At 41.4% G+C, this 13542-nt stretch overlaps 1 protein-coding gene across 2 annotated transcripts in view; it reads right to left on the bottom strand.

Moving 5' to 3' along the window:
* The window catches only part of LOC138246072 (general transcription factor IIE subunit 1-like), a 145709-nt gene that overhangs the window by 46613 nt on the left and 85554 nt on the right, over nucleotides 1-13542 (bottom strand). For both annotated transcript variants that reach the window (XM_069200281.1, XM_069200291.1), the window contains exon 3: nucleotides 5265-5466. In XM_069200281.1, coding sequence (XP_069056382.1) covers nucleotides 5265-5466 — 202 coding nt within the window. The remainder of the gene's footprint in view (nucleotides 1-5264; nucleotides 5467-13542) is intronic.

The raw sequence follows: 13542 nt of genomic DNA, 5'->3' as shown, positions 1-13542 counted from the left end.
TCAACCCTGCTTTCACAAAGCAGGGAAACACCAGAGTGGGAGATCGAGCAAGCACGCGTTCATGCCCCACAACCGGCAAAGATGAGCAACCCAAACAAGGAGAGGTAGGAGTGGCTTAGAAATGATCCTCTGGAATGCTTTTGAGAATGGAGAATCTAATCGCGCTGCTCCACATGTATCCTGTCTCAGGGGGTGCAGGCAGTGTGTTCCACATCATAAACCACTGGAGATTTGATTGTAAACAGTAGAAATCGTAGTACGGCACCCCAAAACTACCAGCACTTACAGGGAGAATCGGCTTGTTTATGCTTACCTTACATCTAACCACTCCTCAACTCAGCTCAGTGAGCCAATTGTTCAGATCGCAGAACACCGGTTGGTGCAGTATCAGGAGACCACTGACAAATACAAATGGTGTGGCTGCGCCACCATTTTTAACAACGCTATAGGTCTCAGCAGGGACAATAGGCGTTTGTTCCTAAAAAACCCCACAAAGGACTGAAGGGATGACATTTTGTCGATGCTCCCTTCCAGGATGTCCCCAGATGCCTGTAGATGTGGATACCCAAGTATTTAAATGCTTATAATGTGATTGGTATCATGAGGGAACCCATCCCTGATGGGGGGGCTCACGTGTCTGTCAATGGGATTATGCAAGATTTATCCTAGTTAACAAGCAGGCCCAAGATTCTTCTCAAGGATTACAGTACACGTTAAGTCAGATGTAGACCAGATATGATGCTGCTCAGATATATTTAAATGTCATATGCATATTGTTAGGTTGAGTGATTGTGACCAGCAATGAATAATCAGCGATGGATACCCAGTTGGCAAATTCTGTTTGCCAGTGGCTCCATTGTGAACACAAAGAGCAGAGATGGACAGCCCTGCCTGGTGCCTATATGAATGTGCCACAAGTCAGTCACAGAACTCCTGACCCGCACTTCAGGGTCTGTGTATGGGACCTTGATTCTTTACCAAAGGCCATTATCCGCAACACTGCGAATAGGTATGCCGGGAAATGACAATCAAATGCCTTCTCCATGTCAATGGAGAGGACCGTGGTCATAACAAGCCCACTGGTACCCAGACAATGATGCAAAAAAGCTGCTTTATATATGAAGAAGTGCTCCTCCCAGGTATGAAATCTCATTGGTGGGTGTTGGGATAAACCAGGGAAGGAAGGTGATGTTGGATGCAGTTTGCTCTGCTCTTACCCTAGATCTCACAGTCCAGGTTAAGAACGGACAATGGGTGATAAGAACCCTTATCCAATGGATCACTGGGAGCTTTAGGAAGCATAACAATAAGATCTTCACAACAGGGTAGCAATAGCTTGGCCTGGTACTGCATAGTTTTGTATAGAACCTCTAGGTGCTTGGCAATATCCACTTGGTAGCACTTGCTGAACTCCAGCGGGGGACCGTCACTTCCTGGGGTTTGACCCAATGCAAGCTGTTTGTGATGGAACAAGAGCAAACTCTTGTGGCCAAAGTTGTGATCTGGGGCTAGTGAATTCAGTTGGGTAGTGTCTAAGAATTGCTCTATGAAATAGACTTCCACCTCTGGCAGGGGGTTGGCTGTATACTTGTTTGAGGTATGCTGCAAATAGCTGCCCATTTGTGAACACAGTGCCAATCCAGGTAACAGACTGCCCTAATCATGGCCCTGCACTGTTCTTCCTTTAGTAATACATTGAGTATGCACCAGCTTTATCTCCATTTATTGTTGATGGGCAATATATTAGTGTCGGCCCAAATAATCTGACTGGGATAGGTTTCGAATTGTACCCTGCCGAATCATAAAGCAGCGTAAGAACAAATGCTGAAACAGAAGAAAGAGCCATGAGGTCTATAAATAATGTGAGCACTGATGAAGGTGGAATAAAAAGATAGGAAATTAACAAAACAAAAAAAGAAAGGAAACAGCTAACTTGTACCAGAAATAACCAGGGGTGGGGAGATGGGGGGGGGGGGTTGCTACTCAGTGTCAGCATATCAGTGGTGGGTCTCCTGTACTGGGGAAGCATTGGAGGGTGGAGGGAGGAATATCACCCGACTTAGTGCAGGGAAAGTAGCAGAGTATGCAATATCAAAGTAACTTGTAGAAATAGTGAAATTTCCAGTCTAGTTCAAGATTCTCCAGGTGGATAGTCATCTGTCGCCAAGGGTAGTTAAAGGAACTATCTCAGAGATCATGAAAAAGGAATTGTGAGATGAAAGATCATCCTTTGCCATTCCACTCCTTTGCTTGGATCTCTGGAGACCCATGCAAGATGGAGGGGGAACACTGAGAAAGCAAGTTCTTTTCCTGGACAGGAGCGGTAACTACATTTTGTCTTTCCATTGTTATGTCATAGCAGTGAATAACCAGTTTTAGAATTTTGTATCAGCACTCTCCAAAAGAGGCATTTAAAATAGACATAGTGTTTGGGATAAATTATCCTTTAGCACACCGATATTGACAGAATGCACAACCAACCAAGGTGCTTGAAAAATAGACGTGCTACCGAATGATGATGGCCCGACCAAAGACATCTGCTGAAAAGTTCAGGACTTGGCTATGCCATTGCCTTTTCACAGCCCAGAATCACACATTACCCATATTGGTCTTTACAACCTGACGATGATCCATACAATCTAGTTTTCAAATGCATGGCTCAGAAGAGTAAAATATTCCTGGGCATAAATGATTGCTGGGATATAAGAGAGTTTGGAGCAAACTGAAAATCCTTCAATTTTTGGAGCAAATGGCAACTATTAAGAAGAATCAACTGGCTGAATTTCCTCTATAAAAATATCCCTTTTGTTAATCTAATCCAGTTGGTGGATTATACTCCATGAACAAGGCTTAGTGCCAAAACGTGTCAGAGACTCTTCAATAAATCACCATTTGGATTATCCTTGAGTGCGCGTGTACCGTCTTTCTTTAAAGATGTATTTTAAAATGTGGGTGAACCACGTGCAGTTCTCGACTACACGCGCCACTCCCGTGTCAACGGCTTGGCTTTGCGGCAGAGGCATGGAGGAAACAGGCATAGATACCCCATAGCTATTAGCTACGAAGGTCCCAATATTGGTACATGCGGATGATGCAGTGCTGCTATATAGGATGGAAAACTACATCCATTTTATGATCGATGCATTTCTTGGGTTCTGTAGAGGAAAAATGTTTACATATTAATGTGAAGAAAAAGAAGGTCATGGTGATGAACAGGTTTGCACTTAAGGAGGTCATCTAAGATCGATGTGGAAAGGTTGATCAGTTCGACTTTCTTGGTTTGTGCTGCCATCGCTCACTTAGCTGGCAGCCCCATCTAGAGAAATCTACAGTTAAGTTCAGAGCATTCTGCATTACAGCTCTTAGCTTTGCCAAAGGGGTAGGTGGGCAGCCTTCAACTTCTGTCTTGAAGGTCTACAGGCAGAAAGCTGTTGCAGCAGCTCTCTATGTTGCCAGGATTTGCGGCTTATAGCAAATCCAGGGACCTGCAAGCAGCGGAAAATAATTTCCTGCAACTTTGTTGAAACTGGACCCTAGGACTCTGCTATTCCCCCTATATGCAGGCTTGTATCAGATGTAGCTGGTTTAAGACCTGGTCTATATTGGATCTATTGAAACAGAAAGCACTTGGCAAGTGTATTTTTGCAATCTGCTATGGAAGTCCTAGATGTGGAATGTAAAACCGGTTACAGCTGGGGTGGGGGAGGGGACACGTAAGTAACGTGCTTAATGAGATACTGGGCCATCCCTGGCCGGGCCCCAGAGCACTGCAGCGGTCAAGGAGCATACTGGCATTTGAAAATTACTGTCGCTAGTAGCAATATGAACCCTTTAACTGCTAACTATTTTGGTCATGATGCATACCGTTACGCCCCATATATAGACCTTATATACCAGGAACTGACACATACATTATACATAAAGTTCAGGTATAGGAATCTTTCCAACCAGAGTTGAGCTCTCACAATGGGTTGCACACCTGTTAGCAAGATTGCACATGCACTTTATGGGGCAAGGGCACAGTGTTACATTTCATGCTTTTTGCACAAAAAGAAGTGGTCTAAGATGAAATTGTCATTGTACTCTGTTTAGTAAGTTTGGGATAAGATCCTATTGTGATGCTTTATCACTGTGATAAGACAGGTGATATTGACATCGTTTGCACTATTACCGTATCCCTTATTTATCTTGAGAAAAGTTCAAACCGAAGTCTGTATTAAATACTTGTCTGGTAGAATGATTTCTTTACATAACTGATTCATTAAGTGTATTAAATATTATGAACTGTAATTAACTTTTTGTGTGTTTTTATTGTTCCTATTGTGATTTTATCAGGAACGCTTTATTATTATTTGGCCGTAATCTCCGAATTGTATTCGCATGGTTCCAACAGTCCCACCTTCGTATGTCCGTTTTCTATATTGTGTTAGTAAGTAATGGCTATAAGGCTGAAACATTAATAATAATTTTGACTGGGAAGATGTATCTTCTCCTAGAGGCCCTTATATCTGCTCCCACCAAATGCCTTAAGCACTTGTTCCAGTTCTAAGACAACTCATGCTTAAAGCAAATAGCAAGTGCTTCCTCAGACAGCTTATATGATCTTTAAAGGACCTCTCACCATCCTCTGTCTTATTTTTAAACTGGATCATGTGCAACAGGTTTTTAAAATTCTGCTCAGAATTTCCTGTGTGAAAATTAAAACATGAAACATGCTTTTTATAAAGATTAAAGGGTACTGAATTTAACGTTTACTTTCCAGATACATTAAAATATGAGCTTCCTCTAGTATTTTGAATTGTTTTTTCTTTCACTGTTTTTACAATGTTTACAAACCAGCATTGGCAAAGCCAATAGCTGAACACATCATACTGGCAAGATCTAGTGACTTCTTGGACCATGCCATTTGCTAACAAGGCAGGAGGGGTTCCAAAGAGATATGTCAGCCTCAGAGTAGAGTACGTCAATGAAAAACAAAGTTGCAATTACAATCAAAAAGAGACAACCAAAAAAAGTTGTAAATATTGTTCCTTGTAAAGTGAAAGTATTAAAAAAGAGGGACAAAATGTATCTTTACATTTAGCAGGATTCTAATGCAGATATAGGTTTATGCAGCAATAAATTAGGTCTGCTTACCAACCGTTTAATGTTGTGTAGCTAGTTTGTTAAGAATACCATTTCAAAAGGTCTGTGCTACCCGACATTTCATTTTAATAACCCACTACTGTTACAAACATTGCCTGCCAGCTGAAAAACATCCTTACCTTAATGCCAGTTCAGGGATTTCTGTGGGTTGAGGTTCAAGCAAGTCAGATGGCAGAACTATATCCTCAGTCTCACGGAGCAGTGCAAAGATTGGCTCCATCTGGTCATTGAATTTTGCTATTAAGGTACGAGCATCTCGCTTCGGTAGCGAGGAAGAGTCTTCCTCAACCTCTGTACTGCAATAGGTGCAACGAAACAGCTCTGCAACATCCAGAAAGGCAACAGTACATTAAAATAATATACACAAAAATAGACGTAGGTTTAACAGTCTAGAAGCAGAATAGGGTTGTAAAAACCAAGTACAAAATATGCACCAATGGCAATGCTTCAGCTCAGTTTCTTGGCTTCACTAATACAGCATCGATCATAACTTCCTTTCCATATACTGCAGCTCGATTGCTCTTTATATTTATAACTAGCCTTGCAAGCAGGGCTAAACAGGCTACGTGGGGAACAGGCAGAACCCCCAGTAGAAAGGTCAGACTGGCCTATTGGAAGTCTAGCAGTGCCAGAAGGTTGGTTGTAGAAGCCAGTGTTTGGGTTGGTTTTTAGACAATTTGTGGGCCTGTTTTATGGTCGGGTGGGCAGGATTTTACTGCTGTTTTCCCTGATATTACAACAGACATTGTCTGCATCAGGCAGAAATGCATGCAGCCTTCCATAGCTTGCACAGCACCTATACAGCACGTTTATAAATTCCCAAGTTCAAAACTACCCTAATTTGCAGAATGTGGGCCACTTTCTTAGCTATCTTATTCACAAATATATTCATGTTTTTTGTATGGATTGAATTTTCCTTTCAGTGAATAATGACCAAAGTTTTGTAGACGCTGATCGCTTCTCTTTGATTGTTTTTAATCAACAGGCAACTTTCACAGAATGTACCCAAGTGAAAGCCTCTAAGGCCTTTGTGCTAATTGTTTATTCTGAAAATGTTCAGATGCAATATATGAACTAAGAACAGTCTCTGAGATGGAGAGGGAATCAAACCAGAGACTCGAGACATCAAGGCAATACAGAGCTGTAATCACCTTCCATTGCTAAAGGATGCAGGAAGGCGCATCTAGCCTTCACTCGGTGGGTCTATCTGCCTGCTTGCAGACACATACAAGAATACCAGATACTGTTACTTTGCTTAAGTATCATGGTCACTTTTTTGCTTGCTTTTATTATATTTAATGTTAAGTTTGCCTTTCCATGATGAACGAAGGGTTCAATTCCACTAACTATGCCTGTGATATCTCGCAGGATTGATTGTTAACTAGTAACACATCCCACTCAAGTAATGCTTAGGGGATTGTGGGGTGGTTGCAGCCTATATGGATATCTGCTTCAGGCGCATTGGCAAATTCCTTGGCTCAAGAGCGTCTAGAAACCCTCTTACCAGGTATCTTCTGGAAAGAAATTCAAAAAACACATCCATGGTGCACTGAGTAGGGCTCAGTTATCTAGATATCGGAATAAGTTTGGATACCAATTATTATTATTAGCAGAGACATCGGTTGTAATTTTCTGATAGGTGTTTTTTTTTCTGCTGTGTGTTTGCCAGGCGCTTGATATATAAAAGGTTATTGCCCGTTTTGATTTCAGTTTTGAGTCTTATGTTTTGAATCTGTTTTATAATGATGCAACCACCTATTTTAAAACTTTAAGGCACCAGTTACACAACAACTTTTTTGTAGGGGATTTCCCAGAAAGGGGGTCGTGTAATGTTTGTTGTAAATGCATATGGTGCATAATGTTGTATCTTTGTTTTAATGTTATAATGTTAAGAAATGTATTTCCCATGTTGTCGGGCTCGCGCTAGCTAGGCGCGCGAGCCAGAGAACAGGGGAATGTTAGGTAGGGAATGTTCGGAGGAGTTTGGAGACGGTTGGTGGAGAGCGGACCGGAGGCGTGGATGTAACCGGTCCGTGTGCTGCAGCCGGGGCTCTGTATTAGGAATAAACGGTTTTTCTCACCGTGATCTTACTGCCGGTGTTTCTTTATTCTAACTAAGAAGACCATCACTACAAATTTGGCGACGTGTTGGCGCAGCCCCGGCTCTCACGCGTTCTTGTTTTTCTCCGTTTGTGGATTGGTGGTTCTGCGGACCCAAAGGCTGTTCACATCCCTTGTGAGTACTTAGTTTTTTTTTTTGGGACGCGCACGGTGCACGGATTTGTTTTTTTTGCTACCACAGCTGACGTCAGTGGGGAAACTAGACTGTCAACCTAATGCCTAACGTAGCTTTCACGTTGCTTAGCAACACTAAAGGCTTCTGCTCGCGTACATCGCGTTTTAAAAAAAAAAAGCTGTGCTACAATGTCAGTGTAGGAACTCTGACAACTAGACTGTTAACCTTCGCATATTGAATTCATACTGTTTCTAAGTGAAATTAAAGTCTGTGGTGAATTTTAAGTGGAATAACATAACTACTTATGGCTTCTAGTAACCTGAATTTACCACCACCTCAACTTTTCATTCCTGGATCTGGCGATACTTCTACAAAGTGGCAAGAATGGTGGAAATACTTTATAAATTACATTTCAACGTGTGATGAAGAGAATGGTTTCTCTGCTGAAAAAAAGAAGAACATTTTATTACATTGTTTGGGACCACTTGGTCTGAAAACATACAATAGAATTGAAAAGAAACATAGAGAGCATGGAGATGTTTTTTGTCATGCTTTAGAAGATTTAGATAGATACTATGCTCCTACTGTTTGCGTAGGAATTGATAGTTACAAATTTTACCATAGGAAGCAGGAGAAGGAAGAAACCATTGAGGAATATGTATCAGCCTTAAAGAACTTGGCTTTGACATGTAGGTTTGCTGTCTTGCACGACGAACTTATAAGGGACCAGATTGTTATGCATGCAGCAAATCAAAACATACAGGACTGTTTATGGACTAAAGGAGAATCGTCTTTACAGGAAGTCATCGATGTTGTTAAAAAAGCAGAACTGACTGGAAGATGTTCAAAAGCCGTTCTACAGGGAAGTAAAAAAAATGATGACACTAAATCTGGATCAGACAATTTTCTAAACAAAGTTAGGGAGATGAAGTCTGGGTCTGACAGGTTCTCAAAGAAAGACTACACCAGTAAAAATAAAAAGAAGACCAAGAAAGATTTCACTAAAACGAATGTTACATGTTTTAGATGTGGTTTAGTGGGTCATTATGTGAATGATAAAAGCTGTCCTGCCAGGAACCAGAAATGTTCTGGTTGCGGCATTAGTGGTCATTTTGTTAAAGTTTGCAGGAGGAAAAAAGATTCGGCGATAAAACTTTTAGAGAGTGCAACGGACTCAGCATCTTCCTCAGACAGTGATGACAGGAACATGTGGGTGCTCAATGTAAAGGATAATGAATCTTCGACACTGGATTTCCAGCGGAAAAAAAACAAATGCAACATTTCTGTTGGGGACGTCACCATCACTTTTACTGCTGACTCTGGTTCACCTTATACTACTGTAAATGAACTGGTTTGGTTAAAAAACAATTGAACATGTTATTGGTGGGGTTCTAGACAGTCCTGATATCTCTTCGAAAAGTTTTACTGGGGAGCCAATCCAGTTGATAGGTTACAAGAAATTGTTATTTTCTTTCAAAGATCGTAGGGCAGAATGCAAATTGTATGTATCTAAGACTGGACCTTCAGTTTTAGGCTGGTGGGATAGGGAGCACTGGGAATGGTTCTAGATCCAAACAGCTCGGAACCGGTTTCCATAATACATGGTGGTGAGAGGAGTGATGCAACTATAAGAGATTTGTTTCCACAAGTATTTTCGGGAACTATAGGCATGTTAAGAAAATTCCAACACAAAATCATACTTAAGGATAATCTGTACCCGTTATCCACAAGGCCAGGAATATTCCCATAAGTATTAGAGATGAAGTGTCTGGAGAATTAGACAAGTTATTGCAAGCAGGTATTATTGAGCAGGTGGAATCATCTGATTGGATTTCACCATTGGTTGTAGCGAGACGTTCCAATGGCAAGTTAAGATTGTGTGTGGATCTTAGAGACCTCATTAGAAACATTTTGGTAGACCAATTTCCATTACCTAGGATCAGCGAGGTGGTAACCCTAACTAAAGGTAAAGAATGGTTTACCACAATCGACCTTACTTCTGCGTATCACCAGATTTCTTTGCATCCTGATAGCCGTAGATTAACCACTTTTATTACACCGTTTGGGTGTTATCAATTTGTTAGGGTGCCATTTGGGTTGGCATCTGTGGCTGCTATGTTCCAAAGGCTGATGTATAAACTATTCAGTAAGATACATGATGTATTTTTTTTTCAAGATGATGTATTAATTTTGGGAGTGTCATAGCCCAGCTCACCTGAGTCCTTGTTCAGTTCTGATGGAGGTTGAAGACAATTCGACCCCACCCTGAAACTGCTTGTTCCAGCACACTAGTTTTTAAAACAGTGCACTAAGAACAGAAGCTCAAGGGAAGGGGGGAAGTGGATAAAATAAAATAGAGAGACAACACCGTTTTTGCGTTTCCACTGTTGAAGTGCTGCACAAATCTGCGGCCCTTTCTGACTTCTGTAGAAACTGGTGCCTAATGAAACATAAACAAAGAACAGATAAGTACAACCTATTCCTAAATGGGTTCCTGACTATCCCTTTATTTATTAGAAATTCTCTTCTAAAAGTACCCCTTGGATCCTGGTCTCTAGTTTCCAGGTTTGGAATGTGTTACTACTCTGGGATGTGCTTTCTATTGCTGTAAAGCTTCTAAAACATTAAACAAATACCGTTATCAGAATTACCAATATCGAACATTCATCTTAATATAACTAAAGCCCAAACTCCCAATAGCAGACTCACTTTTCCCATATTTCCAGAATCTATTATAAAACAAATACTGTACTTTTACATCAAAATACAGCATGTAATTTGTGCAAGTCCTTGATTTACTGTTTGTCTTGCTGTTAATGGTTTCCACTGTTCAATTCTTAAAAGTTCCATAAAAAAAAATGTTTGCTTCACAAAGTTCCGCAAAGTATTCTTGTAACAAAGAGTTTGAATCACAATGCTCGTGGAAGGTATCTTGTTTCAAATTGTCTATACACGAATCCAGAAATTGTTGTCAAAGTTCTTTCAGGTAATAAAAAGTTTTGCACTTACTTGTTGCTGGCAAGAGATACTGATCAGTCTAACCTTGTCTTCTTTCTCTTTTGCAGGTTGCTTGTAGGAGAGAGGCTGAGGCAAGGAGGAACCGGAAACCGGAGGAAGGATGAGCCAGCAGCTGCACCCATTGAAGCCAATGAAAGTCTGTAGAGAGCAGGAGTGCCAGCGCCGAGGGATCTGGTCTCAGGTAAGCGGGAGGTAGACGAGCACAAGCACTGGGTGAGGCTCGGGGGCTGCCTTTTATAGACAGGGCTGGGTGTGGTTCGAAGAGCTGGGTGTGGTTTGAAGGGCTGGGTGTGGTCCTCACATGCTGCACATGTTCTTGAAAGCTGTGCAGAGCTGGGTGTGGTTTGAAGAGCTGGGTGTGGTCCTCACATGCTGCACATGTTCTTGAAAGGTGTGCAGAGCTGGGTGTGGTTTGAAGAGCTGGGTGTGGTCCTCACATGCTGCACATGTTCTTGAAAGGTGTGCAGAGCTGGGTGTGGTTTGAAGAGCTGGGTGTGGTCCTCACATGCTGCACATGTTCTTGAAAGGTGTGCAGAGTTTCAGTTATTATGCAAATGAGTTGAATTAACACATGGCCTAGGGAGGAGTGTTTTAAAGAAGCCTTGGTAAGAGCAAGGCCCAATGTATAAACAAAACAGCACATTAAACAACATACACAGAAGCCTAGGGGGGGGGGGGGAAGGTGAGATAACAAGAAAGGCTTTCAATAGTAAGTTTAAAAGGGAGCTATTACAGAACCCACTAGTGCAGTGAGAGGGGACATGCTCTTTGCTGTGCACAAACCCTAACAGGGAGATACGAAAGATAATCATGATGCTAAAGTTAGAATGGTTCTCCAGGTGTTGGGAGATAATGGACTTACAGCAGAATATAGTAAATGCAAAATAGCTAGGCGAAGTGTCACATATTTGGGACACGAAGTAAGTGGTAAGGGCATCGAACCTAAAGCTAGTCTGGTACAGGCCATAAAAAATTCACCTGCACCTACAAACAAGGATGAAATTAGAGCATTTTTAGGCCTGGCGGAGTATTATGCCAAGTTTGTCCATAATTTTTCTCAAAAAACTTTTCCCATTAGGCAATTGCTAAAGGATAAAAGGATAAGTGTGTATTCAAGTGGTCTGAGGAGTGTGAAAAGGCTTTTGAAATAATTAAAAGAGACATTATCCGGGCACCTGCTCTACAAGGATTTGACCCAAACCTGCAAAGCATTGTTACTACGGACGCTAGCAGTAAGGGGTTGGGAGCTGTACTCTCACAGATGAATGAGAATAATAAGGAATGTGTAATTGCATTTGCTTCCCGCTCGATAACTGATACTGAAGCAAAATATTCTGTCATTGAGAGAGAGGCTCTTGCATGTGTGTGGGGGTTGGGACATTTTCGAGCATTTGTATGGGGCACTAATGTCATTTTGCGGAGTGACCATAAACCACTCACCAAGGTCTTAACGACTAAGGGTTTGTTCAAAGCTTCACCACGCATTGCCCGTTTATCCATGAGACTTTTAGATTACAAGTATGAGGTATGTTATGTACCGGGGGTCAAGAATAAAATTGCTGATTTCCTAAGTAGGATGACCCTTGCCAGTACTGATGAAGATGTGAAGGAATTGGAAGATTGTTGGGTAGCTGATATTGTACAAGATGTTCAGGGTAATACTGAAGATGAATGGAATAAAGCTGTGGATGAAGATCTAGTTTTAAACAATGTTCAAACCATGTTGTGTGAGGGGTGGCCTCATAAAAAAAAATTGGATGAAAATGTAAGGCGATTTTGGGAGGTGAAGGATGAGTTGTCTGTTGAGGGCAACAAGTTGATGCGCAATGGGAAATTTATACCTCCTGAAGTACTTAGGGATAAGGTTTTGGATTTGTGCCATGACGGCCATCTAGGAATATCTAAAACGAAAAGCAAAATTAAAACAATTGTATTGGTGGCCAGGGATAGATGTGGCTGTGGAAAGAAAGGTAAGAGAATGTTTCCTGTGCAATGATTCAGAGAAAGCTTTATCAACATTTAGACCACCGCTAGTTCCTATCAAGTGTCCTGACATGCCTTGGGAAAAAATTGGTCTAGATATTACTGGTCCTATACATGCGGATGGGGAGTGCAAATATATTGTGGTGATGTATGATCATTTTTCTAAGTGGCCAGAAATTAGTATTATGACCAAGGTAGATTCTGGGTCCATTGTGAATTTTTTAGATACGGTTTTCCTAAGAGAAGGTTTCCCCAAAGCTGTAATTACGGACAATGGGCCACAATTCATTTCTGAAAAATTCTAAACTTTATCGAGGTGTGGCATAAAACACATTACTATGTCCAACTATCACCCGGCTGGTAACGGTGCTGTTGAGCGCTTTAACAGAGTGATGAAGAACAGCATACAGCTGGCAGAAAATGCAAAACTATGTTGGGAAAAAGAAGTATGGAGAACGGTTTGGTCATACAGGACCACACCTTGTAATTCTACAGGACACAGTCCTTTCGAGATTATGAGGGGTAGAGTTCCATTATGGAAGGATAACATTGGTTGGATGATCGATGGTAGGAAGAGCGGTTGGACTGTTGAAGGTGTTAGGAACAACATTAAAATGGCGCAGACGCGTTCAAAAGAAAACTATGATGTAAAACACAAATGCAAGGCTGTGAATATAGAAATAGGTGATTTGGTTAAAGTGAAAGTCCCAGGTTTCAAAAAGTATGGAATGGGCAAATTCTATCCGCCCATGAAAGTTGTGAACATTTTGTGTAATGCAGTGCTACTCGAAGATGGGAAAGTGTGGCATTTAAGCAGGGTTTCCCCATATAAAGGAGGTGAAAAGAAGAGTATGATTGAAACCAAATGGTTAGTGGATGATGAAACTAGTAACGACATGTCCTCACAATGTGAGTTTGGGGTTCCAGTTCAACATGCCAATGAAGCACAGGTGGGTGGAGGCAACGGAATTCCTATACAAGATGATAGCGTAACTGAAGGAAGGGAAAAAAATGTTCGAGAAGGAGGTATGACAAGGGTAATGAGTAGGTGTGGCAGGAAAATCACAAGACCGGGGAAGTTTAGTGAATATGTATGCAACTGAGTCCAAATTCTTTGTAAAACTAAATAGTTTATGATAGGTTTCTTTTAGTCATTAGAC

The sequence above is a fragment of the Pleurodeles waltl genome, chromosome 1_2, assembly GCF_031143425.1.
Source record: "Pleurodeles waltl isolate 20211129_DDA chromosome 1_2, aPleWal1.hap1.20221129, whole genome shotgun sequence".
NCBI classification, from domain to species: Eukaryota; Metazoa; Chordata; class Amphibia; order Caudata; family Salamandridae; genus Pleurodeles; species Pleurodeles waltl.
This window is presented reverse-complemented; position numbering and strand designations above follow the sequence as displayed.